Source organism: Glossina fuscipes, unplaced genomic scaffold, assembly GCF_014805625.2.
Source record: "Glossina fuscipes isolate IAEA_lab_2018 unplaced genomic scaffold, Yale_Gfus_2 26, whole genome shotgun sequence".
Lineage (NCBI taxonomy): Eukaryota > Metazoa > Arthropoda > Insecta > Diptera > Glossinidae > Glossina > Glossina fuscipes.
In genome coordinates this window covers 3,586,409-3,612,859 of record NW_023998421.1, presented here as the reverse complement: position 1 = coordinate 3,612,859, position 26,451 = coordinate 3,586,409, and the positions used below count along the sequence as shown (strand labels likewise).

At 34.5% G+C, this 26,451-nt stretch overlaps 6 protein-coding genes across 10 annotated transcripts; 5 read left to right on the top strand and 1 right to left on the bottom strand.

Moving 5' to 3' along the window:
- Positions 1–804: 804 nt before the first annotated feature.
- On the top strand, positions 805–2,546 carry LOC119635369 (protein CLP1 homolog). Of its 3 annotated transcripts, none has more exons than XM_038030164.1 (5): positions 805–949; positions 1,008–1,560; positions 1,617–1,987; positions 2,038–2,171; positions 2,239–2,546. In XM_038030164.1, the coding sequence occupies exons 1-5, from the start codon at positions 851–853 to the stop codon at positions 2,351–2,353; spliced, it is 1,272 nt and encodes a 423-aa protein (XP_037886092.1). In that variant the 5' UTR covers positions 805–850; the 3' UTR covers positions 2,354–2,546. The 3 variants fall into 3 exon arrangements, with proteins under 3 accessions (XP_037886092.1, XP_037886094.1, XP_037886093.1); XM_038030165.1 differs by having other exon boundaries at positions 897–949; positions 1,018–1,560; positions 2,239–2,545; XM_038030166.1 differs by lacking the exon at positions 2,239–2,546 and having other exon boundaries at positions 2,035–2,120.
- A 925-nt stretch (positions 2,547–3,471) lies between these two features.
- Positions 3,472–5,472, top strand: LOC119635320 (protein CLP1 homolog). Its single transcript, XM_038030094.1, has 5 exons — positions 3,472–3,664; positions 3,723–4,275; positions 4,342–4,712; positions 4,763–4,896; positions 4,964–5,472. Exons 1-5 carry the CDS (start codon positions 3,566–3,568, stop codon positions 5,076–5,078), a joined length of 1,272 nt encoding a protein of 423 aa, XP_037886022.1. The 5' UTR covers positions 3,472–3,565; the 3' UTR covers positions 5,079–5,472.
- A 1,467-nt stretch (positions 5,473–6,939) lies between these two features.
- On the top strand, positions 6,940–10,255 carry LOC119635370. The gene is made up of 5 exons (XM_038030167.1): positions 6,940–7,814; positions 7,884–7,998; positions 8,086–8,327; positions 8,411–8,679; positions 10,067–10,255. Exons 1-5 carry the CDS (start codon positions 7,015–7,017, stop codon positions 10,231–10,233), a joined length of 1,593 nt encoding a protein of 530 aa, XP_037886095.1. The 5' UTR covers positions 6,940–7,014; the 3' UTR covers positions 10,234–10,255.
- LOC119635373 (zinc finger matrin-type protein 5) lies at positions 10,226–10,855 on the bottom strand. Its single transcript, XM_038030170.1, has 3 exons — positions 10,689–10,855; positions 10,501–10,635; positions 10,226–10,448 (listed from the first exon to the last, which is right to left on the bottom strand). The coding sequence occupies exons 1-3, from the start codon at positions 10,816–10,818 to the stop codon at positions 10,243–10,245; spliced, it is 471 nt and encodes a 156-aa protein (XP_037886098.1). The 5' UTR covers positions 10,819–10,855; the 3' UTR covers positions 10,226–10,242.
- A 187-nt stretch (positions 10,856–11,042) lies between these two features.
- Positions 11,043–12,558, top strand: LOC119635371 (protein pelota). 2 transcript variants are annotated; one of them, XM_038030168.1, is made up of 3 exons: positions 11,043–11,171; positions 11,233–11,299; positions 11,368–12,556. In XM_038030168.1, exons 2-3 carry the CDS (start codon positions 11,259–11,261, stop codon positions 12,497–12,499), a joined length of 1,173 nt encoding a protein of 390 aa, XP_037886096.1. In that variant the 5' UTR covers positions 11,043–11,171; positions 11,233–11,258; the 3' UTR covers positions 12,500–12,556. The 2 variants fall into 2 exon arrangements, with proteins under 2 accessions (XP_037886096.1, XP_037886097.1); XM_038030169.1 differs by lacking the exon at positions 11,043–11,171 and having other exon boundaries at positions 11,256–11,299; positions 11,368–12,558.
- A 1,168-nt stretch (positions 12,559–13,726) lies between these two features.
- On the top strand, positions 13,727–23,658 carry LOC119635279 (RNA-binding protein 5-like). Of its 2 annotated transcripts, XM_038030012.1 has the most exons (14): positions 13,727–13,933; positions 14,301–14,397; positions 14,459–14,752; positions 14,815–14,992; positions 15,533–15,602; positions 15,959–16,032; positions 18,664–18,771; positions 18,866–18,980; positions 19,113–19,349; positions 19,414–19,944; positions 22,110–22,637; positions 22,689–22,959; positions 23,019–23,259; positions 23,340–23,658. In XM_038030012.1, the coding sequence occupies exons 1-14, from the start codon at positions 13,924–13,926 to the stop codon at positions 23,454–23,456; spliced, it is 2,871 nt and encodes a 956-aa protein (XP_037885940.1). In that variant the 5' UTR covers positions 13,727–13,923; the 3' UTR covers positions 23,457–23,658. The 2 variants fall into 2 exon arrangements, with proteins under 2 accessions (XP_037885940.1, XP_037885939.1); XM_038030011.1 differs by having other exon boundaries at positions 22,110–22,959.
- Positions 23,659–26,451: the final 2,793 nt, after the last annotated feature.

Below are 26,451 nucleotides of genomic sequence, written 5' to 3'. Positions count from 1 at the left end.
ATCGCAGATTCGACGACTTACGTGAGCAGTTGAAGGTGAGACGTGTACCCGTTTCTGAATTGTTTACGAAGCGAACTCGCGAAGACGCTTTTTGTATTCTGATCCATTGCCCATGCTCTCTCTGAAGTGGGCCAAAAGCTCAACATTTGGACAAGGATGCAACAAATTGCATCTACAGTTCGAAGATACATACATTTAAACTTCAAGGTATTCCAAAAGATTATCTATGCCAGTACTAATTATTTCAACAACAAAATATTTTTAATCCAAAAAAATTTTTGCTTGTTTTTCTTTATTGCGACTCATTGCCTGAACATTTGGAATAAAAATAGACTCAAAATTATACATTAGGTAAATTAAATTTTATGAATAATTACAAAATTTTCTTTAACAAGCAACCGATACAATTTATTTTCAATGTAAAATATTGTTTTCCAATCAAAATGTTTAGGCAATTCTTCTGTTTTATTTAACGACACCATGGAAGCCCACTAATACGCTCTTCCGTTTAAGCTCATTTTTTCTATTTTTTATTTCATTAATGAATCAGAAATTTAATTTACATTTGCACTAATTTGTTTTATCTTCGTTTTTCATATATTTGCTTATATTATTTTACATTTACATTTCTTTATAGTAAAGCCGGCAGGCGCTAATACACATTTACTACTTGTGTATCCGAACAACTTAATAACGCACCTTTTTTAATACAACGCTGTCATTCACAATTATTCACTCTCTAAATATATTAGAAGAAGAAGAAATTGAAGTTTAAAACTGTTTTTTTGCTTATTATCAAAAATTAATGTAGTTTCATTTTATTTTTTTGTTTACAACGTATCAAAAAAACATGAGCGCGGAAGTCCAACCTTCCATGGACTATAACTTAGACGCTGATTCAGAATTACGGTTTGAAGTAGAGGATAAAAATGCGAAGGTTTACGTTACGGTAATACAAATTAAGATTTGATGAAATGAAACTTATTCAATTTCGTTTTCCAATGAAGTTAATTTCAGGTTTTGCTGAAATGTTTGGCACTGAGCTGATAAAAAAAAAGAAATACGAATTTGTGATGGGCGCTAAGGTGGCAATCTTTACATATCACGGTTGTGTTTTACATTTAGCTGGAAAAACTGAAGTCAGTTATATATCCAAAGAAACTCCCATGATACAGTATCTTAACTGCCACGCTGCTTTGGAACAAATGCGCGTGGTTGCTGAGGAGAAAGATGAGCGAGGGCCAGTCGTAATGGTAGCTGGACCTATGGATGTTGGTAAGAGTACATTATGTCGCATACTTTTAAATTATGCGGTGCGCCTGGGGAGAAGGCCTTTGTATGCTGATACCGATGTAGGACAAGGTTCATTATCCATACCAGGCACCATCGGCACAATATTGGTTGAACGACCGGCTAGTATAGAAGAAGGTGTTTCACAAACCGCTCCTTTAATTTATCATTTCGGACACAAAACCCCAAGTGGCAATAGTGTTTTATACAAAGCTGTAATCAGCAAAATGGCTGAGGTTATTTTAGAATCTATGAATGACAATAAGAGAAGTAGGTTCTTAGAACCTCTTTTAAGTTTGTAATCATAATTTTTCATTTTGCAACAGCAAAACATTCAGGTATCATCATAAATACCTGTGGGTGGGTAAAAGCGGGCGGCTACGATAATTTGGTCCATACAGCACAAGCTTTCGAAGTGGATGCAATTTTTGTGTTGGATCAGGAGCGTTTGTACAATGAATTATTAAGAGATATGCCTTCATGCGTGAAAATCGTCCTTTTGCCTAAAAGTGGGGGCGTTGTGGAACGTAGCAAAGATTTAAGAGCCGAATATAGAGACTTACGGATAAAAGAGTACTTTTACGGTCATAACACGCCACTGTACCCTTTTTCATTTGAAGTCAAATTTGTGGATTTAAAACTTTATAAGATTGGAGCACCGCCACTGCCCGACTCATGTATGCCATTAGGAATGAAGGTAATGGTTTGATTTATAAGATAGTCAATTTTCAAAGTAAAGCTTAGTAGGCTGAAGACAACAAAACTAAATTGGTGGCAGTCACACCAAATCTTGGTCTCACCCATCATATACTAGCTGTAAGCTTCGCTGAATTTACGGAAGAAGACGTCATAGGAACAAACGTGCTTGGTTTTGTGTGCGTGTAAGTATAATAAAGGTGTCAAATATATATGTATTTATATATATACAATGCAACGGTCTTTTTTCAGTACTCATGTGGACATGGAGCGGCAGTCTGTCATGATTTTATCGCCTCAACCTCGCCCCCTGCCGAATACGTTGTTGTTGTATTCAGAGCTACAGTTTATGGATAGTCATGCTTGACTTAAAAAAAAGTTATTTGCGGGCAAACAACTGTGCACGATGAAATTTAGAAAATAAAAGACATAGTTTGTTAACACATATAAAGTCGTATTAAAATCAGTATCAACTACCTCGATGGAAAAAGCCGGAAAGCAAAACCTTTCTTTGATGTCTTTGCGATTCTTTTTTTTTTTTTATTATTTAACATGTCATTTTTAAAAACTAAATTTTTCATGTGTTGAGATCGGGTGAATTTGCTTTCTATTTCTAATTCCGATTAAAAACACTTTTTTCCATAATGATCACATAAGCAATTTGACAACTTCACGGAATTCAGAAGTTAATTTCTAAGAAAATGAAGTTTTTGAAATATTTAATCGCTTTTTGGAATTTTTAATTAATTTGAAGCAATTGGGTTTGTTTAAAATAATTAATAGAAGCCGGTTGACAATGCAAATGTAGTAAATGTTCCAACTAAATAATCCTCAAATTCTTATTAAACAGAATTGCTGCTACTTTTTTATGGTCTGGCTATAACGCTCGAGTACGGCTTGCACATAATTACACTGATTAATACTTTGGACACTTTGGTTTGGTTTGTCAGAATTTGAGATTCCGGTTAAATACATAAAATGTGACGTACACTTTGATAATGGTTGCTAGTTATGTTTTCTAAGGAACAACGTCCATAATAATACAGTTCAAATTTTCCGACTAATTCTATCTCCTTACAAACTTCCTGTTACGAAGTTTCCATTTAATTTCAATGGAAATCAACTAGCTATTCATCTAACAAAGAAATAATTTTTAGTACATGCAGTATTTGGGAGAATAATAGGGACCATAGAAAGTTATTGCATAGTTTAATTTTATTTTATTAAAATATCAAAATAGGAAAAGTCCTATCCTCAATGATAAATCAAGACAAAAAAGATTGCAAAAGAAAAATCTAAAATTACAACAACTAAGTGATAATAACACGAATGGATAAAGGGGAGAATCAAATAGTAACTACTACTAACTTATAGTAGTCGCTGAGCTTATTGAGACTTCACCTTCATATTCAATCCTTTCTAATACGTCACTGGTAATCAACTGATGTTGACACGCTAAATACTTTTGAAGAAGAAGAAGAATTGAACTTAAAAACAATAATTGCAGTTTCTTTGCTTATTATCAAAACTGAATGTAAAGTTTTATTTTATTTCTTTGCTTACAACGTACCAAAAAAACATGAGTGAAGAAATACAACCTTCCATGGACTATAACTTAGACGCTGATTCAGAATTACGGTTTGAAGTAGAGGATAAAAATGCGAAGGTTTATGTTACGGTAGTCCAAATTAAGATTTGATGAAATGAAACTTATTCAATTTCGTTTTCCAATGAAGTTAATTTCAGGTTTTGCTGAAATGTTTGGCACTGAGCTGGTAAAAAAAAAGAAATACGAATTTGTGATGGGCGCTAAGGTGGCAATCTTTACATATCACGGTTGTGTTTTACATTTAGCTGGAAAAACTGAAGTCAGTTATATATCCAAAGAAACTCCCATGATACAGTATCTTAACTGCCACGCTGCTTTGGAACAAATGCGCGTGGTTGCTGAGGAGAAAGATGAGCGAGGGCCAGTCGTAATGGTAGTTGGACCTATGGATGTTGGTAAGAGTACATTATGTCGCATACTTTTAAATTATGCGGTGCGTCTGGGGAGAAGGCCTTTGTACGCTGATACCGATGTAGGACAAGGTTCATTATCCATACCAGGCACCATCGGCACAATATTGGTTGAACGACCGGCTAGTATAGAAGAAGGTGTTTCACAAACCGCTCCTTTAATTTATCATTTCGGACACAAAACCCCAAGTGGCAATAGTGTTTTATACAAAGCTGTAATCAGCAAAATGGCTGAGGTTACTCTAGAATCTATGAATGAAAACAAGAGAAGTATGTTCTTAGAAGTAAAGAGAAGTATGTTCTAACTTTGTAATCATAATTTTTCATTTGGATTAGCAAAACATTCAGGTATCATCATAAATACCTGTGGGTGGGTAAAAGGCGATGGTTACGCTAATTTGGTCCATACAGCACAAGCTTTTGAGGTGAATGCAATTTTTGTGTTGGATCAGGAGCGTTTGTACAATGAATTATTAAGAGATATACCTTCATTCGTAAGAGTCGTTCTTTTGCCCAAAAGTGGTGGCGTTGTCGAACGTAGCAAAGATTTAAGAGTCGAAAATAGAGACTTACGGATAAAAGAGTACTTTTACGGTCATAAAACGCCACTGTACCCTTTTTCATTTGAAGTCAAGTTTGTGGATTTAAAACTTTATAAAATTGGAGCACCGCCACTTCCCGACTCATGTATGCCGTTAGGAATGAAGGTAATGGTTTGATTTATAAGATAGTCAATTTTCAAAGTAAAGCTTAATAGGCTGAAGACAACAAAACTAAATTGGTGGCAGTCACACCAAATCTTGGTCTCACCCATCATATACTAGCTGTAAGCTTCGCTGAATTTACGGAAGAAGACGTCATAGGAACAAACGTGCTTGGTTTTGTGTGCGTGTAAGTATAATAAAGGTGTCAAATATATATGTATTTATATATATACAATGCAACGGTCTTTTTTCAGTACTCATGTGGACATGGAGCGGCAGTCTGTCATGATTTTATCGCCTCAACCTCGCCCCCTGCCCAATACGTTGTTGTTGTATTCAGAGCTACAATTTATGGATAGTCATGCTTGACTTTAATAAAGGTGGGATGACTTACGGATCAAACAACTGTATAGGAAAAGTTTTCAGCAAAGAGTAAATAAAAAACTCTTGAAAAAATTATTAGTTCGCTAATTTTTAGAAAGATTGTATTGGAATCAGCATTCAACCTATCAACTACCTTGACGGAAAATGAATCCAATGAATCGTTGGAAGCAAGTTATGCAAGACTTTTTTTGTACTTATGTTTACTTTCTGTGAAGAAAATTTTTGTGTTAACTAACAATTGTTTTTGTATCATTTCATATTTCATCAATTTATTTTTTATAATTTAAAAATTCCTCCTTTCGTAATGATTATCTCAGGTTAAAGAAAATGTTCTCGAAGGCTAAAAATTTTAGTGAATTTGCGAAAGTAGACGATTGTTTTTAAAATTTATTATGATATTCAAGAAATGATTAGATATATTTCATAAAAATAGTCAGACTATATCATTGTAAATATTATTGCTATAAAATCAACATCGATGCGGTTCAAATTTCTGAAGTGTTGGGATTTTTCTATAAATTTTCTGAAGCGAATTTAATCCTAATAGCAATCAACCTGCTATTTCTCTAGGAAAGAAATGAAACTGTCGTTTTTTGCAGCTTGAGACGATATGTTGATGAAAAGAAACGATAATTGTTCGAGTGCAATATTGAAGTCATCGCCTTAATGTGGCAATAATTAATTTCGCGCACTTAGGTTTGGTATGACTCGATTTAAAGCAATCTAGCTTAATGTCCAATAGAAAACCGCTGATAATGCAAATACGGAACTGCGTCCTGAGGAACTGCGTCCTCAATTTTGCATTTAAGAGAACTTCTATCACTTTAATAGCATCGAAGTTTTGCAATTTATTGAAACCAACTCGGTGCTCTCCCCATTCACCGCACGTGGTACATTTGTTCTTGAACGATGTAAAGGTAGAAACCAAAACAATAAAGAACATTATGATATAATAGCCCAAATAGATCATTGTATTCGATAAATGGATTTTTAATAAACCTCGACTAACTATATCTACGTGGGCCTTAAACATCTAGACTGTCTCTTGATATCATATAGTTTGAATAAGTAATCAAATGATTACATTGTTTACATAAACATCAATAAAGCATAGAAGCGATGGGCAGAGAAACATCTAAAAATTGCGTCGATGTGAAAGGGTATAAAAATTGCATCCATTAGAGAGTAAGCGCATAAAAATGGTTCGCGATGCAAATGCAAACAGAAGTGTTCCTGGCTTTAACGAATACTATGTAAACTCGGGCAAATGATTTCAGGAAATCAGTAAAATCACTCTCTGTAAAAGAAAATATCATATTTTTAGATAATTAAATGAAAATAGTTTACAGTGGTCGAATTTTTTTTAGTTTAAGAATTCAATTCATTAATCTAAAATTAAAATAATAATAATAATAATAATAATACATATGGAAATCTATCTTGAGTCGCTATGTATATGATTAAAGAAAAACTGTGCACCGAGGGCATACGCGAACTACTACTTTTTTAAATATATTGCTGGTAATTTTTTTTTAAATCGTGTAATTATTATAGAAAAATGAATTTAATAACAAAATATGTTAAGTAAGCTTTGACATCGTATAAAGCGAACTAAGCAAATCAAGACATGGACGCATTGTATTTATATCAACGTAAATAATGGAATGTTTTTTATACAATTTAACTGAATTCTGTAAATGAATTGTAGCGTAATAATATAATTATACTTTCTCAGAGCTGTTAATAAAGTAGCCTGGAAAACCTGAGTACAACTTTTATTTGAAATGATGGCAACTATGAATCCCACATGGGTCAGTCATATGGCGTAATTCGTTGGGGGATTACCCAGATATAAAGCTTAACTAGGTGAAACCAAAAGTGGTTTTTGACACTATCATAAACCTTGATAAAGGCAATAAGCATGGATAAAAATAAAGCTATTAAGCCAAAAATCTTTGTGAAAGGTTCTGCTTGCAATAAAACTCAACTGACGTTGTCTCCTGTGATATCATTGCCAACAGTTTCGGTGAATGGGGAGTTAATAACGTCAAGGTTGGAAAAAAATGTTAGAAATCCTGGGGCGGACGTAATTTCAAGTGCTTTTACAACAGATGATAAATATCAACAAAGAAAGTCTATGCAATCAGCATACAAGGAATTATTCACTGCTCTCCTACGACTTCCAGACAAGCAAGTACAGCAAAGAGTGTTGGACGCTATTAATGGTAAACTTAAAAGCTTTACAACTGCTGCAACACAAACAGAGCCTGTTGAACTCAAAGAATGTGTGGGGAAAGTTAATGCGAGCACTAAAGCGGAGCAGGAAAAGTATTGTGCTGAGGAAAATGGTAAAGAATGTCCAAAAATAATTACGAGCCAGAGTAAAAGACGTCGTCGTAGGCGTCGGGTTATGTTGCCGCAAGTTAGTAAGGAATCGCACGCGGTTATGGCTTTAAAAAATCCCTCACCAAAAATGATTAAACGGAAAGTTTGCAATGTCAATAAAGTTGTTAATAAGGATCCAACAATGACACAGAAAGACCATATTAGCAAAAGGGCTCGCTTAGATTCATTCGTTGGCTCAATCCCATCCGACCTAGAAAGTGCAGATTTATTATACCCGATGGATTTCCTTGAAGACGAACGTCAAAGAGATGAAATGTATGAGCAAATGATTAAAGAACATTTAATGGCAGGTGTCGTTTTGAGTAATGGTTTACTGTAAGTTATTGAAGTAATAGTTTACTATAATTTATTGCAATGCAAAACAATTCTATAAATTTATTATAGATCCATACACGAAACGATAATGCAAAACGATCTTATACGTTTAAAAAGGCAATTATATATATGGCAAGAAGTGAGAAAAGTTGACTTAAATGAGCTTTTAACTGCTGATGACAAAGTAAGTTAAAAATTTGAAATTTTTCTGATTCCTTCTTTTTTATATATGTATGTACATTTTCTCTCCATTAATTGGACTCACTTGAAGGACTGCTTACAATTGGCTATCATACACAATTGTTATCCAGCAATAATGTATGTATTACTTGAAGCTGGCCTCAATTACGATTCATTGGATAGTCAAACTAATACAGTTATCCACTTGGCTATGTTACACGATATTGAGATTAAATCGTTGGAACATTTAATGCAAAGAATTAGTTTGAAAAAGCTTTTAATTTTGAACGATGATGGGTATACGCCTTTGCATTTGGCAATTAGACACGAACGGTAAGTCAATTAAAAAAATTGGAGATAGTGGGTAAGGTGTACATACTCGTTTAAGAGCATTTATTGTTATTACATAATTTTAGTTACCTATTGGCAGAGTGTTTACTTAACGAGTTGGACAAGCGCTCAAATGGTCAAAAGCATTATAAGCGTGACATTCGTTGGGATGTGGATATAAAGGAAATTAAAAAAGATTTTCAAAACTATTACGAGAAAGTCTGCTTACAAATGGATACCGGTCAAAATGTAGACACACGTATCAACAATTCCGGCCTAAAACGTCAATTATTAGAAGCCGGTGATATGCGTAGCGGTAACACAGCACTGTTCTTTGCCGTCGAAAATAGATCGGGTTTGTGGTTTTCTCAAATTACTAATTGCAATATTTACGTTATATGCCAATGCCTGGTCACCTCCTCATACATTCTTTGATAACAGTTACGTACATGTGTATATGCAATAGACGCTATGATTTAACCGATTCTATAGTTCTACAGCAAATCGTACTAATGTTTGTCAAGGAATGTGTTACTAAATTGCTATTTCGTTCTCAACGAACGTAAAATGCCATGAAGTCATAAATCAAGATAATGTTTGAAACGTGTTACCTTGTATTTGCTCAGATTTACACACACTTCCCTCAGGAATATAATAATAATTTACTTTATTTATTTAACTAAGTTTCTATTGACTTGGTTTTTCGTAGCAAATATTCCTATAAATAATTATATTAGATTGTGTCAAAGATAGAATCGCGCACCTTGGCCCCATTTTTGGCTAATTAGTCAACTTTTTCGTGGCTATCGACAGGGGAACTCTCAGGAAGCCCCATTAGGTGTACTTCGTTGCTCTTTCGCAACTGATTCAGAATGTCAAGGCACTCATATATGTTATTGTGTGAGATTTTATTGTCTTTAGAGTAGGTTAGCTAGCGCGTCGTTCGAGCGTGTTTTCTTCAGATGTTTCGCATGAACATCCACTTTACGGTTTTATCAAATTTTACTCTCAGATATTTTAGGTCATCTATATTATCACCGTTATTTCACCGTCACCGTTATTTAGGGTGATTTTCTTCAATTCTCCATTGTTTTTTTCTGTAGACTGTTACTATGCGTTAATGTGGCTTACCTTATGAACTTATCTAACATTCTTCCTTCTCTTTTGAGAAAAAAGGAATTGAGGAATGAATGTAAATGATGTTGGCTGGTGCTTATTTCTCCTCCCGGCCTTAGGTATAAAAACCGCATTTCCTTTCTAGTCACAGGCGTTCCGTCAATTCTCCTGGCCGCTTGGTCCCTTGTCCCAGGAGAATTCACGGAAGGAGAGAAAGATATCACTTTCGGACTACCTTTGTAGTCTCCAATATATACCGGAATATAGAGGTATGCTAATATAGTCATTCTGTTTGTTGCATATTAAGCTCGTAAATCAGTAGAATCAGCTCGAAACTTTCCGCACATTTATCACAAAACCCTACATAAGTAAGATGGAGTGAATGAAACTTACAGTTGCGGACCTCTAAGCAGTTATGTTATGCAAAAATGAAATCTTGAAATCACAATTGTATATATAAAATTAACCTGGGGAAAATCTGTAAAGCAAATACATATTTTTCTCTTGAAAATTAAAGCAAATGTTAATTTGTAATGCAAATATTCATAAGAGTATTCCGGACAAAAAAAAGAGCAATAAAACCTTGAAAGTTTTCTTCTTATCTTTTCTTTTTATTCTCTTTCCAGAACCTTTTATATATTTTTTGTTAGCTCATTTAAGTGATCCTTGTATTGAAAACTTGTGTGGACAGGATGCGAAGACTTACTTTTGCGAATTTGGCAAATCTCTAAATCTTAGCTTAAATATTGACAATACCATGGAAAAAATTATAAAAATGCGTATGTCATGCTGATTTTCTTTATTACTTTTGTTTATTTATTGTAAGTTCACCCCAACTACTTTTTTCGAAATCCACTTTTATTAACTTCTTTAAATTCATTTTTTCAGTGGAACGTAGTTGAAATTGTGCAGCTATATCGTTGTCTTTTATATTTTCTTTAAGCCATGGTAAATATTTTTTAGATAATTTGACTTTTTTCTTCTTACTTTTGGACTGTAATCGTCGGACTAAAATTATGGAATAACAATAAATGCTCTTAAACGAGTATGCACACCTTACCCACTACCTCCAATTCTTTTAATTGATTTTCGTCGTAATGAGAAAATTGACAATATAACCCAAATTTACAATATCCTTTGCTATATCTGGAACAAGGAGTTTTCTTTATCTCTTCTTCATAAACTTTAACGGGATCTACAAGAGAGTTTCTGTTATTCATTAGTTTCGGAAAATAGTATTTCACGTACTCTCGTATCTTTTCATATATGTTACTTTAGCAATTTTATGAGATAAACCAGAGTTATGGACTTTGCGGACATTTACATCGTTTTTCATATAACATTGGCAATAATCACAATAATAACTTTTGCCGCCCATGATCGATTCTTAGAAGTTTGTAAACATTCAAAACAATTTCTTCGAAATTCTTACTTAAATAATTCGCAGTATTTTAAGTTTGTTTACAATGCTTCGGCAGAGTAGCCAAATTCCACATTTTTAAGAAAACTGAAAATGGGAATTCATTACAAATATCGATAATTGCTATCAGTCGGTAATAATTAGAAATTAATCGATTGTATCACCAATGACATTTCGCCTTTATTTATTCTTCTAATTATTGAAGGAAAGGAGTTTCATTTTTGTAGTTAATTTTTTATTTTTATTCTTTGTTATGGAAAAATGCTTACATCCTTGCAACGAAGCAAAAATAATTTACAAAAACAATCAAAGTGACTCGTCAAATAATATCATTAAATTGTCACCATAAATTTAGTATACTTTTTTTTGTAGAAAAATAACGAAGACTAGTAAAAAACATGAAATTAATTCACAAGAATGTTGATAAAGGAGGGCAAGGGTAAGTGTGTAATATTTATATTTGGGATTTTCGTTTTTTCATTATATACCTTGCAATTCTAAAAAAAGGACCGTCGTTCTTATACCAGAAGAATCGGAGGACATGTGGCACGCCTATAATTTGGTAGCAGAAGGTGATAGCGTTCGTAGTACGACTATACGCAAAGTGCAAAATGAAACTGCTACTGGCTCAAGTACTAGCAGCCGAGTACGTACTACTCTAACTATTAGTGTTGAATCCATAGATTTTGATACACAGGCATGCGTTTTGCGACTCAAAGGTCGCAATATCGTTGAAAATCAATACGTAAAAATGGGAGCTTATCATACTCTGGATTTGGAACTAAATCGTAAATTTGAATTGCGTAAACGAGAATGGGATACAATAGCTTTAGAACGCATAGAAATGGCTTGCGACCCTACGCAATCTGCCGACGTGGCTGCCGTTGTAATGCAAGAAGGTTTGGCTCACGTGTGCCTTATAACTCCTAGTATGACTTTGGTTCGCAGCAAAATTGAAGTTAATATACCTAGAAAACGCAAGGGTAATATACAACAGCACGAGAAGGGCTTGGCTAAGTTCTATGAGAATGTTATGCAGAGCATACTTCGCCATGTTAACTTTGATATCGTAAAATGTGTTATATTGGCATCACCCGGTTTTGTAAGGGACCAATTTTTTGAGTATATGTTTCAACAGGCCGTCAAATTGGATATTAAATTGTTGCTGGACAACAAAGGTAAATTCATGCTAGTGCATTCTTCATCCGGTTTCAAGCATTCGCTTAAAGAAGTCCTACAAGAACCCGCGGTTATGACTAAAATATCAGACACTAAAGCTGCGGGTGAAGTAAAAGTTCTAGAACAATTTTACACTATGCTTCAGTGTGAACCATCAAAAGCGTTTTATGGCAAAAAACATGTGCTACGAGCTGCAGAAAGTATGGCTATTGAGACTTTAATGATATCGGACAATTTGTTTCGCTGTCAAGATGTTAACCAACGTAAAGAGTATGTTAAACTTGTCGAGAATGTCCGAGATGCCGGTGGTGATGTGAAAATTTTCTCAAGCATGCATATTTCTGGCGAACAATTGACACAACTTACAGGCATAGCTGCTATTTTGCGTTTTCCAATGCCAGAACTCGAGGATAGCGATAGCGATGATGAAAAAGGTGCTCAAGACTCAGAATCTAAATAAAAAAAAAGTTTTTTACAATATTTTGTATTAGTTTATTTACTTTATTTTCCGATCTTCATAAGAAATTTTCGTTATAATTTTAAAATAATAATATAAAAAATAAAAACAACGATTATGAATGGACGCACATCATATATATCATTACTTAAGGCAATATATTTGTTTCATTCTACGATTATTCGTGTTAAAAGACCAAGAAGCTTACACATGAAACACTGTTTAGAGCAAATCACTGTTCGATCTCAATTAAATGCAAATGCGTCTCAGAAGTCTGTTTATACACTGAAAAGTTGACCTACGTAATAATAGCAAGGTTCCTTTGGAGCAAGGACAAATTTTTACATTTATAGTAAAAGAATTTATTCAATTACTCTATTAAGTAATAAAATCGAATAGTATAAATTACGTTTTTGGCTTAGCAAAGTATCTCTATCAAGAATTTGTTGAACAACCTTTCACAAGAGACTCTTACATTCAAAAGAGGTTGAATTGCCGGGCTCTCTAAAATGGAGGATTTATGGAGGCATTTGCCAAATTTGTATAATCAAAGCAACATTCGGAAAAGGATGCAACAAATTGTATCTAAAACGCGAAGATACATACATTTAAACTTCAAGGTATTCCAAAAGATTATCTATGCCAGTTCTATTTCAACAAAAAAATATTTTTAAACCAAAAAATTTCGCAAATTTTTGCTTCTTTTCCTTTATTGGGAGTCATTGCCTGAAAATTAGGAATAAAAATAGATTCAAAATTATATATTAGGTAAATTAAATTCCTTCAATAATTGCTAAATTTTAACAGTAGCTGCCCACACTTCTTCTTCAAAATACCATCTACAAACGGCATGAATTATGATCAAAATACTATCTACAAACGGCACGCTTGCATGAGTTATGAATAAAATATCTTTCGTCAAAGTTAAGATTTTCTCTCTTCAAATATTTCAGTTGTAATGCAATGTTTAGGCAATTCTTTGTAGCTGATTGAGAGTTTAATTACATTTTTCTCTAGATATTATTTTTTTTCTATAGAATTCGTATTTTGAATCGGATATCTGAAAAATAAAACCGGTCAAATGACTGGTCGATTACGAGTTGATATTTTTATGTTATGTTTATGGATAACTGTCCACAAAAAAATCTCCTCATCTGTTAGGAATCATTCCTCTGTGATTAGCTACTTCACTAAATTATAAGTGCGGTAACCACGGTTTACATCAATATAAAGAAAGAAAAAATCAATTAATGTGCAGAATAAATTGTCAATCGTGTCAAATTTTTCAAGAAAAAGCTTGATTAGGCATACTAAAAAATAAATAATAAAAGACATTAACAATATTTAAAAATATATTTATAAAAAAAAAAAATTTAGAAAGACTGAATTGCATGTAAAATTTATTTTTATAAGCAAACGAACAAAACATGAATCGCCGTAAGTCGCCATTTTTCTCTCTTATTACATATTAAGGGGTTAAAGGTGAGACATACTACAATAAAAGGTTCCTCATCAAAAAACATAGTTTCTTCCTTAAGAGAGCGGTTTAATAAATGTTTGGGAGCAGAAGTTGCTTCAAGGACTATTATCCTACATAAATTTATAAAAAAACAAAATCTCTTAATTTTTCGTATAGAACACAAGTTCTTTCTACTTGTGCTCAACAAGCGAATACACTAACAAAAAAAAGTTTTCAAGATTAAAGAAAACCGCCGGATGACAAAAAGTCATTCTTTTATTACAATTATATGCTTTCGAAAAAAGAAAAACGAATTTTAATAAGCACGGTGCTTTGATCTTTTAGGTTCTCGTAGCATCTCGCCACGTCGCTATCGTAATGGCACTAACAGCGGCGGAGGAGGAGGTTATCGTCGCTATAGCAGATCACGGTCCCGTTCAAGGTAAAAAATCCCTTGTGAAATTTTATTTAATGTAAATTAAATTACCGTTATATGTGAATAGAGAACGTAGTCGCGACCAAAGCCATCGTAGACGAAATTCACGATCACGTAGTCGCGATCGCAATTATCGTCGTGGATCCAGCAATGAAAAAGATCTTTACCGTGATATTATTAATTCAGACTACCAGGATGACCGAACTTACGGCTACTCCCGAGGAGGCAGTAGTGGAAGTTATCGATCTCGTAATGATGACAACTACAATGATGACCGCTGCGGAGATAATTACGGCTGGAACGAAAGATCTCGGGACAAAAGTAGTAAAGATTATGACCGTGACTATGAAAGGGATAGAAAGTGGGTTTCATTGTTATTTAATTATTGCAGAACATATTATTAAAATTTCAAATAAATTGTAGGCGTCAGAGTAGCAGCAATAATGGCGGAGGCGGTGGAGGGGGAAGGCGGTATAATTCTACGGAACGAGATCGTGACAGTGACGAAAGTGACGATAACATTAGCGGTCATTTTTATAATAAGACACCTTCAAATACAATAATCGTTTTGGGTCTGCAGTCACATATCACCGAAGCTGACGTAAGTGTGAAGTACATTGTTTATTTGTGGTTTTTGCGCGGAAATCACCGCAATAAGTAATAATATCCATCAAGCGTTTATATCAAAATACTCTTGGGACGTCCTACGTTCTAAGCAATCATAATGTACGCTCATCTGCCCGTAAAAGTCGGGGTTGTGATCTTTGATTGCAATAGTATAAATGGTCCAAAATTTAGTACTTATATATTTACAAGAAATCAAATGGAAACTTAAGTTAACTGATTTGTGCTTTTCTTCTAAATGAAATGAAAATGATGTATACTAGTATCTCTGTTGCCATGCGTCCTTGCTTGCACATAATATCATAAGAGGATTTCTGTCTCCATTAAATCACAACAATATTGTATGTGCTTTGTATACATTAAAGGGCCGCACTGAACACATTTATGTTGAAATCTTAGTAAACGCATTTGGCAATTCTAAAATATGATGGATATTAAAAAACCTCATCTAAATAATAAATAATGAAAAAATGTTGTTCTCCCTTGTATTTAAATAATTCAAATGTTGTTATTGTAGATTATGAGCGCTTTAATACAAATGGGAATGTCAGCTGCTTCTATACGTTTAATACGTAAACGCACTACAGGTAGGTTTCAAAAAACAAACATTCACATTCACAGTTTTTTTCTTAGTCTTACGAATTCAATTCATATAGTGATTAATGACAATAATAATAATGATAATAAAAAATTTAGACAAAGTAAGTATGTAGTCAAAGTCTTTAAAAAATCTCGTTGTATCTTCATTATATTGTTAAGCGGCGATTGTCACACATGTGCATACATATAAATAATCCCTCAGAAATGCTTATATGAAAAAAAAGAATATAAAAACAATTTTTTATGTCTAAAATTTCCAATCTATGAATCAAATCAAACCACAAGAATACTTGAATTATTTTTACAAAAACATTTTGTATTTGCTTCTTATTCAAAACTTTAGGTGCATCACGTGGTTTTGCATTCGTCGAGTTTAATACGGTTGATGAAGCTGCACATTGGATGGATTTAACTCAGGTATCAACAAACAACAACAACAACAAAAAACGGTGACATAAAAGTTGATGGTTGTAAATTGGTGTTAATTGAAGTATGATGGGATATAAAGATCGGACAGTTGAATTCAGGGATTCTCAACCATTGCATCGTAACACGATGCCACTTCGTATATAGACTCCAATTCTCAAATGCTTTTAGATATTACTAAGGTAGAACGTTTCTTTTTTAAATTAAAATTGAAAACAATTGACGACGTAGATCCTCAAGAGACGTCGAACAAGTATGTACAAATTTCGAGATTCTCTTTGGATTAGTGGCGTGTCAGTGGGGCGACATGGGTGTACGTTTGTCCCAAATTGTCATTTGTGACTGATCAAATATTGGCAAATTGTTTAAAATGTTATCTAGTGCAATCCATTGAACAAAGCACATATACTCAAAGTGTCATATAGTTTAATTTTTTCTGTCATCACAATTCACTATTCGGATAAAAGATAAGCGAAGACGAGACGGACAGCCATGTCTGGCCAAACAGGTTTAGAGATTTTGTTTGATTGTTTCAATAAACCCTTCATTTCAATTTCTTAATTCTTCGGCGAGTAACTCGAAAATGGAAGCTACACGTGCCTTCAGACAAAAGTTGATTATCTTTATCTCACATCTTCTCTACGTCTGCCAGCGTTGTTTTCAGTTTAATCGGATTTGACGTGATGTTTTATTATTTACAAATTCATATTTAGCTCTGCCATATAGCGCCGATTAATACTGGGAGATGTGAAATCGAACCTGTGAACATACAATGCTAAACTTTTCCGAGTCCGCTTAATTCTGGTCGTTCGCTAATCAAAGATTCGCGAAGATTCAGATAGAAGATCAAAATTTCGTATATGTTTCTAGATCAATTCTAAAAATAATTAATTTTCAATGTATTAGGTGGTTGCATATATTTTGATAGTTTTTTCACTTAATAAAAAAAATTGTTGCAATATATATTAATCAATATATTTTCGGTCTTTTTCCTATTTTTCTGGCAACATGGCGATATCGTGTCGAAAGAACGATATTGATTTGGCAGCGATCAACTCATCGACTCCTTTCCGCACTTCTTCAGAATTTTCAAACTGCGTAACAAGCAGGCCACTCTGCGTCGATCCAAAAAAACGACAATCAGAAGGCTCCATGTCTTGTGAGTAGATTAGGTGTGCTTCAGCTTGCAACAGTATATCCTTGACAACTCTTGCGACGTGCAGCCGAGTAAGAGGATGACTTTGCGTTCTCTAATCGGTGCTGCTGGTTAATAGACATCTGCAGTAAGAGTTTCATCCGGTTTTAGCAGCTCTTGATACACTACACCTTGCTGATCCCATACGTACAGCAAAACTTTATGACCATAGATAGATATTCCGGTTCAATGTCAATGTGGATGGCGTTCCTGGACCAAACCAAGACTTTTTGCGCTTAGAATCGTAGTAGATTCGTTTTTCATCGCCCGTCACAATACACCACAACAAAGTCTTCTTTTTGCTGAAAGGGTTCGAAATGCCATGTACTGTCAATTCGTGTAATAGCCATTTTCCTTATTTTTGGATTCTTTACCTCGCATGTAAGCGTCTAGAAATAGTTGATCCATCAATTGCTAAGCTGTTCGAAATTTCGTTGACAGTTAGAGCTGGATTTTTATTCAAAAAGTCTTGCAGTTCATGATCCTTGGAGTTTTTCCTCCTTTCTTTTTTCCTCTAGGCCGTTCTTCGCCATTTTTTAAACGTTGAAACCGAAAACAACGATAGGGATATGAAGGAGCAGCATCACTATAAATTTCTAAAAATGCTCGATAGTTTTGTCAGCAGATTCCTTTATATCAAACAACAAACGTCAAATCAATGTTGAAAACTCAACTTTGAGCGTTCCATGATTAACGTCTCCATACACTGAATATCTCAATAATACTAAATTGAAAACTGTTATTTTAGGTAGACAAAGATGAAAACCATCGAATGTAATGGTTATGTACACTGGTGTTCCCATTTCTTTATAATTTTTAGAAGCCGTCTGTCAAAATGTATACAACAATCGAACATTTTCTTTTTTTTTGGAATGATGCTAATGTTATACCGGTAGGCTTATCGTTAATAAAAAGTTAATCACTTTAGTAGATAGGCATCATTGCAAAGCGTATATAAATGCATCTTATTCATTTCCAAGAAAGGAGAACGGCGAGGAAACTCGAAAAAACTGCATAACCTTGACGTGATGTTTTATATTCAAATAGTTTAGCCTAATTGGACTGTGAATTGTATTACGTCGTGAGTAAAAATGGTTGAGAAACCCTGGGATATTCGAACGAGATTGTTTGCAATGACCATTTTTAATTACTAATGTCAACTGAGAGAGTAGCCGACAATTAAGACTTAAAACGATTTCTGAAAGAACATTAAACAAACGAAAAGTGTTGATATCTCTGCTCTGATTGGATGCTTCATATTGTCAAACACCCAACTAAGTGAAACCATAACGCAAAAAAGCTCAAATGAAAAAAATCTGCATACAAAACGAATGTCCAGCAATCGGTGACTTGTGTAGTCTGTGGGATGTGTTCAAATAGTAGAGAAATTAATCAATTTCATTTCTCTCTTTCTTCTTTCCCTTTAGGGTTCACTACAGTTACAGGAAACTTGTCGAGCTACGTTACAGTACAGTCACTCGCGGGAACAGTCGGGCAAATCGAAAAGCCACGCTACCGATTGGTATTGCGGCAAGGTAAGTTTAATAAAAGACTGTACCGATACAATTAGAACATAGAACCTCCAATGTGCGAACACGTGAGATGGTAAAAATCTGTATCTTCTTTTAGTGCGGCGTTTTTAATTTTAAAAGACGTGACAATTGCTTCAAATGTTGTGCATCACGTGAAGAGAGCGAACGCGGCGGAGAAGGTAGCGATGAAGTTAGCAACATCCTCACGAAAAGTATAACAATTTGAAAAATTTATTCATATTTAAAAACATTTTTTATTAAACATTTTTCTATTAAACATTTAAATTTTCATATATGTTAATCAATCAATGATCGTCGTTCACTTGTTCACTTCATCAACGCAGAAATAATGCTACGTAATTTGGATGTGCTAACCAACGAGGAAGGAGTTTTAACTGCCATACAGTTGCATGCTCCCGAATTGGCTAAACGGATTAGCAAAGTCCTAATAAGTCGTGATGCACTCACGCAAACATCCAGAGGAATATGTTATTTGCACTTTGAGACTCTCGTGGATTCAATGAGCCTTCATAATGCTCTAAGTACGTTAGAACCACCGCTGAAAATAGACAATAGAGAAAGTAAGTGCAAAACAATATATTTCTAAAAAGAGAGAAGTATTTATATTCTTTTTAAATGTCGCAGTTATAATAACATATTGCATTGATCATGAAAATCGCCAAATTGTACCTAAGAAGGGAGGAGACTCGTCTATAACAGCGAACATGTCTTCTAGCAGTAACTCAGCAAATGCTAGTGGTCTTATGGGTCCTTTGACGGCAGCTGAAATGGCGGCTTCCACTTCAGGAGGTTCAGTTGTGGGCGGTCAATATACCGTTGCCGATGTTCCACGCTTGGCCGAATATAGTGCTTCCGTTTACGCTACTACTCCAGCTGAACATGCTCATTATTTGCAATATTATACAGAATATTATATGTCAGAAATTAGCAAAGGTTCGTTCGGCAATTTACCCACAGATGCTCAAATGACTGAGGCCAATTCTGGAGCAGCTGTCGCTCTATCTGCTATCCAGCGGAAGCAAAAGAAAATGAATAGTATTGAAACTACTGCCACAGCTGCGGCGGCGGCTGCTGCTAGCGCGGCAGCAGCTGTAAAAGCTTCACTAGCAGCCCGTTCTGTTGTAACACCTAGAGGAAATGATGGAAAAGTTTATCGTAAGTTAATCAATAAAATTGCATACACTTTCAGTCAGATAATAAGAAATTCTTGTTAAATTAGCAACGCCCATGATTTGCGCAAAGACTCATTCACTCGTTATACCTACCATATCCCATCGAATCAATTTAAATTAATAATTTTATGCATCACTATGTAGATAATTAGTTGTAAGCATTAAAAATTTTGCTTATTAATTTCATTTTTTATACCCTACGGCTCTTATAGTAGGAGCGTACATTAAGTTTTGACGGATGTATACAACACCCAGAATGAGTTGAAATCATTTTTTGAGTCGATCTAAGCTTGTCTGTCCGTCTTATATATTTTTATTTTCAATCTATAGGCCGCAGTTTATGAAATATTAATTTGGGGAAAAAGAAATCCATTATTTTTATATGAACTTTAGGACTTTATTTAACATGCTTCGGATTGTCCGATTTGGGTCAAATATGCACCGTTTTGTTGTATGATTTGTTGCCATTTTAAAGGTAACTTCAAAATGCCTCTCTCATAGAAGTCCTGGTCTCTATTTGCAAAAAATTCTAGTAGTCGATTTTCACAATCCTCCCTAGATTCCAATTTTTTATCATTAAAGAAATTTTGCAATGCAAGAAAAAGATGATAATCGCTTGGTGCCAAGTCCGGACTGTATGGCGGATGCATTAAAATTTCCCAACCAAGCTCCCGAAGTTTCTGGCGAGTCACTGTAGATGTGTGTGGCCTAGCGTTGTCCTGGTGGAACACGACACCTCTCCTGTTTGCCAATTCTGGCCGTTTCTGGTCAATCGCTATCTTCAAACGGTCCAGTTGTTGACAGTAGAGATCAGAATTTAGCGTTTGGCCATATGGAAGTAACTCATAATAAATAATCCCCTTCCGGTCCCACCAAATGCATAGCAAAACCTTCCTGGCCGTTTGAGGTGCTTCACCGCTCTTTGACCACGATCGTTTTCGCACAGGGTTATCGTATGTGATCCATTTCTCATCCGCAGTCACCATCCGTTTAAGAAATGGGTCTATCTCATTCCGTTTGGCCAAGGCTTCGCAGATGGAAATTCGATCCATCATGTTTTTCTCTGTTAATTGGTGTAGCACCCAAACATCGAGCTTCTTTTTGAATCCAGCTTTGTGTAAATGGTTTAAAACTGTTTTATGGTCGATTTTTAGCTCCTGGGCGATGTTACGACTGCTAACATGCCGGTCAACTTCGATCATTTCTCCGATTTTATCGACATTTTCGACGACCGGCCTGTACCTGTGCGAGGTGCATCTTTAACATCAAAAATTCCTGAACGGAATCTACGAAACCAAAATTGCACATAACTGGCTGTTACAGTATCGCAACCATAAACAATATTCACAATTTTAGCCGCCTGGCTTGCATTTTCGCCTTTGTCAAAGAAAAACTGTCAAATGTACCGAATTTTCTCTTTGTTCACTTCCATTTTTAACACGCTCTAACTCACAACTGAATGCACCAAACAAAAAACAGCAAAAGAATTTTTTTTACTGCGAAATGCACAGTATGTAAGTGTACAGTATCGGAAATTGTTTGATCGTTACTTTACGAGAAATCTATCAGTGCAGCCATCTACCGAAAAAATAATGGATTTCTTTTTCCCCAAACTAATATTCTGATGAAATTTGGCATACTGATGTATTTTCGCTCAAGGACGAACGCTTTTGAAAATGCTTCGAATTGCATCAATTTTTGAACTGCTTCTTATGTAATGCCTTATTTTGAAAAGTCGTTGTTTGAGTAAGTGTAAAGTGTTGTAGGGTATGTAACGAGCCGTGGCCACTATTGTGCTTCTACTTCTTTCTAGTATACAATGCTCCAATGTTTAAATATTATAAGAGCATTCCACATGAATATATGACCTTTCAAAGTTACTAAAAATAAATAGCAATTTTCAAAATTATTTCGGTGTCTTTACACTAACAAGAGACGAAACAACGTAACTAAAAACGAACAAGACTGTGTGTAAATTAAGGCATCTCTCACTGGTAATAATTTATCGGCATGAATAGAGTTAAACACAATACTTTTGATTTTTTATCAAAGTTCACGAAATAGCAAATTGGCGTCAATAAAATCATTTCCCTTCCCAGTTTTGCTTTCAAGGTTTATTAAAAAGGGGGTATTTTCAAATTTTTGTAGCCACTCCCGATGTATCCTTGTACCAATATGATGAGACGTCCGGTTATTATTATGATCCTACAACAGGTCTTTATTACGATGCCCATTCTCAATATTATTACAATAATGAGACAGGAGCCTACCTATATTGGGATCAACGGAAGAGCACGTATGTCTTGGCAACCCCTGCAGCAGCAGCAGCCACCGTTCAAGATGTTGTAAAACAAGAAACTAACGATGAAGCGAAAGCTTCTTCTCCCTCTACAAATAATACTGATGATGACTTAAATAAAAAAGAGAAGAAAGATGTTCATAAACATGATAAGGTAAAAGTCGCTAAAAAGATTGTGAAAGACATGGAAAAGTGGGCAAAGCAGCTGAATCAGAAAAAAGATTATACTGCTGTAGCTACACCCCAACCAATACTTGCTTCGAAAAATGATGATGTCTTGAAGATCTCTTCTACGAGTGGCGCCTCCACTTCCGCTAGCAGCGGTTACGCAGACGTTGGTTTTTCCATTTTGGAAAAGAAAAGCACAAAATTAGCTGGTAATTTTATGTCACCAGTACATGAAGCCGTTAATAATAAAATTATACCAGCTTATGGTTCAGATTCAGAAGAAGATAATAACCTGCCAGCCGGACCGAAATCAAACTCTACTGCTTCAGCGGACACGGCTAGCGAAAAAGATTATGTAGACTTTCAAAAACTTACCTGTTTATTATGTAAAAGAGCTTTTCAGTCTTTGGATATTTTACAAAAACATTTGAAAATGTCAAATTTACATAAAGAGAATTTGGCCAAACACAATATGGAACGTGGCTTTAACCGAACACAATCTGAGCCTGATTCTTTGGCGGCTGCTTTATCGTAAGCGTATAATGACATCTGGAAAGGAGTATGCACTTTTTAGTATTAATTATTTGTAGATACCGCGACCGAGCTAAGGAAAGACGACAAAAATATGGTGAAAGTGATCCACCACCACCCAATCGCAGTCGCGAACGTTTCGAAACCGAAATATCAAAAATGAGTTCGCGAAGCTCCGAAACTACACCTGCTTTGCCAATCGGTTCTAATAATGTTGGTAACCGTTTATTACAGAAAATGGGCTGGTGCGAAGGGCAAGGGCTAGGACGTAAAAATCAAGGACGTACTAGTATTATTGAAGTGAGTTTTTTTTAGAATTGTATTCCCTTGCTGTATTATTGATTTCTGTTTGTTGCTTCGTTTATTAATTTTTGCAAAAGGCGGATGCACGTAATAGCACAGCCGGTTTAGGTACAAAAGGTGGCGGCATTGGCCCTGGTGACGACTACAAAACGTATATTAAGAAAATGATGAAGTCACGCTATGAATCTGTGTGATGTTCTATATAGCATGTTTACAAATGGTTGAGTTATTCTCTAAGAATGAGATTTTTAGTTGTAGATATATATATATATTTTTTTTTAATTCCCTTTTTACGTATATAGAACGTAAATTTCTTCCTTTCCAGTCTTTTCTAGTACATTTCTAAATAATTTTTAACATCAGAAAATATTTCACAATAAACTATTAAGAACAACACTAATTTTTTTTTCTTCATTTGGAAAAGTACTTTTTAAGCTATTTGCAACTGTAACATTTACCACATGAAAGTCTGTCCAACGTAGTTTCTTCGAGCTATAAATAGATGTAGTTTTGTGATAAATAAATGAAATTTCTTTCCTGACTAATTCAAAGGAAACCTCAGCTAAATCTTCGAATGCATAGTGCATGTGCGGTAATATCCGAATCGTTAATAACCATGACGGAGATTGTATGATCCCATAACATCGACTATGAAACTATATATTCTCGATGACATCATTTGCGTGGTCAACGGGTAGAGTGTTAAAGTTTGTTCTAACTAAACGAAACTATCCCTCAGAAATATGTAGTATGAAGAAATTCGAAGAAGTTCGTACCTGCAGTATTCCATCGTTCTTGCTGTTATTAGCAGATATTACTTTTTCCGATTAGTACTAGTTTCAATAGATTAATGTTTGCTTGAACTATGCTTCGAATCTTATGATGATGCCCAAATATGAGTTCGTTTACGATTCGCATTAGAAGACGAGGTTTTTTCCGAAATAGAATTCGAAGATTGCCTTGTAGTGTGACCGCATATCGGTATATGAATTCCACTGTGAAGTGTATCATGCAAATTCAGCATAATTCTTTTTACTAAAAGAAAAATAAAATTTAGGTCACACTCCAATGCCAGGCACCCTCAGAACTCATGTGTAAATAGCCAAGCAAAATTGGATAAAGAACTTGTTTCCAAGAACTTGTTTTCACACCACTGAATTAAGCGTATCAATCCGCTATATATTTAAAATGCATTCCATCCGCCTAGTTAGGGACTATCTCGTGCCGAGCACTATTAGCATTTGCAAAGTGATAGAAGACTTGGCGTTCTCAGGGCGAGCAGCTTAGGGTTACACACCAGCGACACCTTTTGTAAGAAAAGTCTCAAAGGGAATCTTTCCAACCATAAGAGCATATGAAAATATGAAAGATACGATCCGTCTTCTGAGGATATCAAAGAATATCAACACATACTGCAACCATTTATTTTTTCATTTTACAGCTTGAAAGATAGGAAAAAGTTGCAGTTATCGATGGACAATACTTTGAATAAAGTACATAATAAAATTTTAGCCCGCTATCAAAGCAAAAGCTAAATAAATTGGTGCGATTGTAAAATTGCATGAAGTGAAGTTCGAATTGCTGCCCAATCTCAGATATGGCTTTCAGGGACTATTAGTTGTATGCAGAACACAAAAGCTTGCTGCCAGCAAAAAGGTTTGAGTGAAATGATAGGGTCATTGAAGGAATGCTTACTGAAATGGCGTAGTAGTGTTAGAGAAACTTTTAAAATAAACCCATTGGTGAATAAGGGCAGTAATTAAAAGAGTAAAAAATTACTTAGTGGTCGAATTTATAGCCTAACTGTTAATTTTTTTGTGATTGAAATTGGTTTATGATAGTAATTAAATGAACAAAATGGAAATGGACCTCATTAGAACTACATGGAAGGGAAAATCTAACCTTCCAATGTGAGGGTTTTCATGACAATTATTGTTTTGCGTGAAAATAATTCGTGCCGTTTGGAGCAATAACTGTACAAGGCGAAGTGGTGTAAGATATTGGTGTAATAGTCGGCGTTGCCGGTTCTTATTTGTTCTTACTTATTATTAACGGAAATATAAGACTGGTTGTTGCACCTTTACCCGCGGTAATGGGCGAGACAAACAGGAGGACTCTGAAGGTGACATGCATACATGTGAATTTAAATATTGCACCATAAAAGTACAGTAACGAACTATAAAGCTTACGAGCAAATATTTCACTACATAAATAGGTCGGTTTTAACCCCCTTAACCCCTCCTTCAATGTAACATGCAGCCATATTAATTCGATTAACTACACGCAATAATACAAAACAGCTATGTTTTCACCTAACTTCATTAATCGATTTTAGCTGATTTTAAAACTTAAACTAAGGGAAAGCGGAAAAGGAAAAAGATCTTGCGTTATTATGCAAGATTCCAAGTTGATAGTGACTATTTTAACAGGCAAACAAATGAAGAGATAATTCTTATCTCTCTCAAGAATACACAAGCCAAATGAAAATCCTTTTGTGTGTTGTGCAAATATCGTCTTGGCTTTTCTTTTTATATATAGATTGAAAAGAGCAAAGAGTAATACAAAATTTAATGTAAGCAGCAAAGCTTTTATCCCATTATACGAAGCTCTTACTTTCATTAATTCAATACTAAGAGTCAATCAGTAGAAACAGCTCATTGATCTCTACATTAGAGATGTATTAATATATTATTATTATTTTTGTATTTTTATATATATATATATATATATATATATATATTTTTTTTTTTACAAGCAATTAAAGAGTGTTTTCGTATTATTGGATTTATCTTGTATGTGCGTCTCAGAATGGTGCGCGCTCTCTAACCGAACGAACGTGTAATGATCGGTACGTAAGTTTTTCTAAAAAATTTTATATTATATTCGCCACCTTATAAAAGAGAAAAAAAAAAAAAATAAAAAAAACAAAAAATTAATGAAATTTGTATAAATTTTTTATACATCAATGAAAGTGTATTTAGCGTGCTTACGTGTAAGTGTGTTTGTGTTATAAGAAATATTATAAACTTTTATCGTTGAGTTATTATGTTAAACGTATGAACGTGTGCGCATCTAACAGTTAATCAAGCGAAGTAAGAATACATGAAATATTTTTTTAAAAAATTTTTCATTTTTTGTAGAAGAAAAAATTAATGTTATTTTCGCGTTTGAAAGAAAAAAAAAAAACGA

What these genes read in the sequence shown, in the direction of transcription:
- LOC119635279 (XM_038030011.1), top strand. An exon ending in CCGATTGGTATTGCGGCAAG is followed by an intron (nt 18,772 to 18,865) that starts GTAAGTTTAATA and finishes ATCTTCTTTTAG; the next exon opens with TGCGGCGTTTTTAATTTTAA. An exon ending in AAATGATGGAAAAGTTTATC is followed by an intron (nt 19,945 to 22,109) that starts GTAAGTTAATCA and finishes AAATTTTTGTAG; the next exon opens with CCACTCCCGATGTATCCTTG.
- LOC119635369 (XM_038030164.1), top strand. Translation starts at nt 851, where the DNA reads ATGAGCGCGGAAGTCCAACCTTCCATGGACTATAACTTAGACGCTGAT. An exon ending in ATGCGAAGGTTTACGTTACG is followed by an intron (nt 950 to 1,007) that starts GTAATACAAATT and finishes TTTCCAATGAAG; the next exon opens with TTAATTTCAGGTTTTGCTGA. An exon ending in GTATGCCATTAGGAATGAAG is followed by an intron (nt 1,988 to 2,037) that starts GTAATGGTTTGA and finishes AAAGCTTAGTAG; the next exon opens with GCTGAAGACAACAAAACTAA.
- LOC119635371 (XM_038030169.1), top strand. Translation starts at nt 11,259, where the DNA reads ATGAAATTAATTCACAAGAATGTTGATAAAGGAGGGCAAGG. An exon ending in GTTGATAAAGGAGGGCAAGG is followed by an intron (nt 11,300 to 11,367) that starts GTAAGTGTGTAA and finishes TTCTAAAAAAAG; the next exon opens with GACCGTCGTTCTTATACCAG.
- LOC119635370 (XM_038030167.1), top strand. Translation starts at nt 7,015, where the DNA reads ATGGATAAAAATAAAGCTATTAAGCCAAAAATCTTTGTGAAAGGTTCT. An exon ending in GTTTTGAGTAATGGTTTACT is followed by an intron (nt 7,815 to 7,883) that starts GTAAGTTATTGA and finishes AATTTATTATAG; the next exon opens with ATCCATACACGAAACGATAA. An exon ending in TGCCGTCGAAAATAGATCGG is followed by an intron (nt 8,680 to 10,066) that starts GTTTGTGGTTTT and finishes TTCTCTTTCCAG; the next exon opens with AACCTTTTATATATTTTTTG.
- LOC119635320 (XM_038030094.1), top strand. Translation starts at nt 3,566, where the DNA reads ATGAGTGAAGAAATACAACCTTCCATGGACTATAACTTAGACGCTGAT. An exon ending in ATGCGAAGGTTTATGTTACG is followed by an intron (nt 3,665 to 3,722) that starts GTAGTCCAAATT and finishes TTTCCAATGAAG; the next exon opens with TTAATTTCAGGTTTTGCTGA. An exon ending in GTATGCCGTTAGGAATGAAG is followed by an intron (nt 4,713 to 4,762) that starts GTAATGGTTTGA and finishes AAAGCTTAATAG; the next exon opens with GCTGAAGACAACAAAACTAA.
- LOC119635373 (XM_038030170.1), bottom strand. Translation starts at nt 10,818, where the DNA reads ATGGGCGGCAAAAGTTATTATTGTGATTATTGCCAATGTTATATGAAA. An exon ending in ATATATGAAAAGATACGAGA is followed by an intron (nt 10,636 to 10,688) that starts GTACGTGAAATA and finishes ACTCTCTTGTAG; the next exon opens with ATCCCGTTAAAGTTTATGAA. An exon ending in AAAAGAATTGGAGGTAGTGG is followed by an intron (nt 10,449 to 10,500) that starts GTAAGGTGTGCA and finishes CCATAATTTTAG; the next exon opens with TCCGACGATTACAGTCCAAA.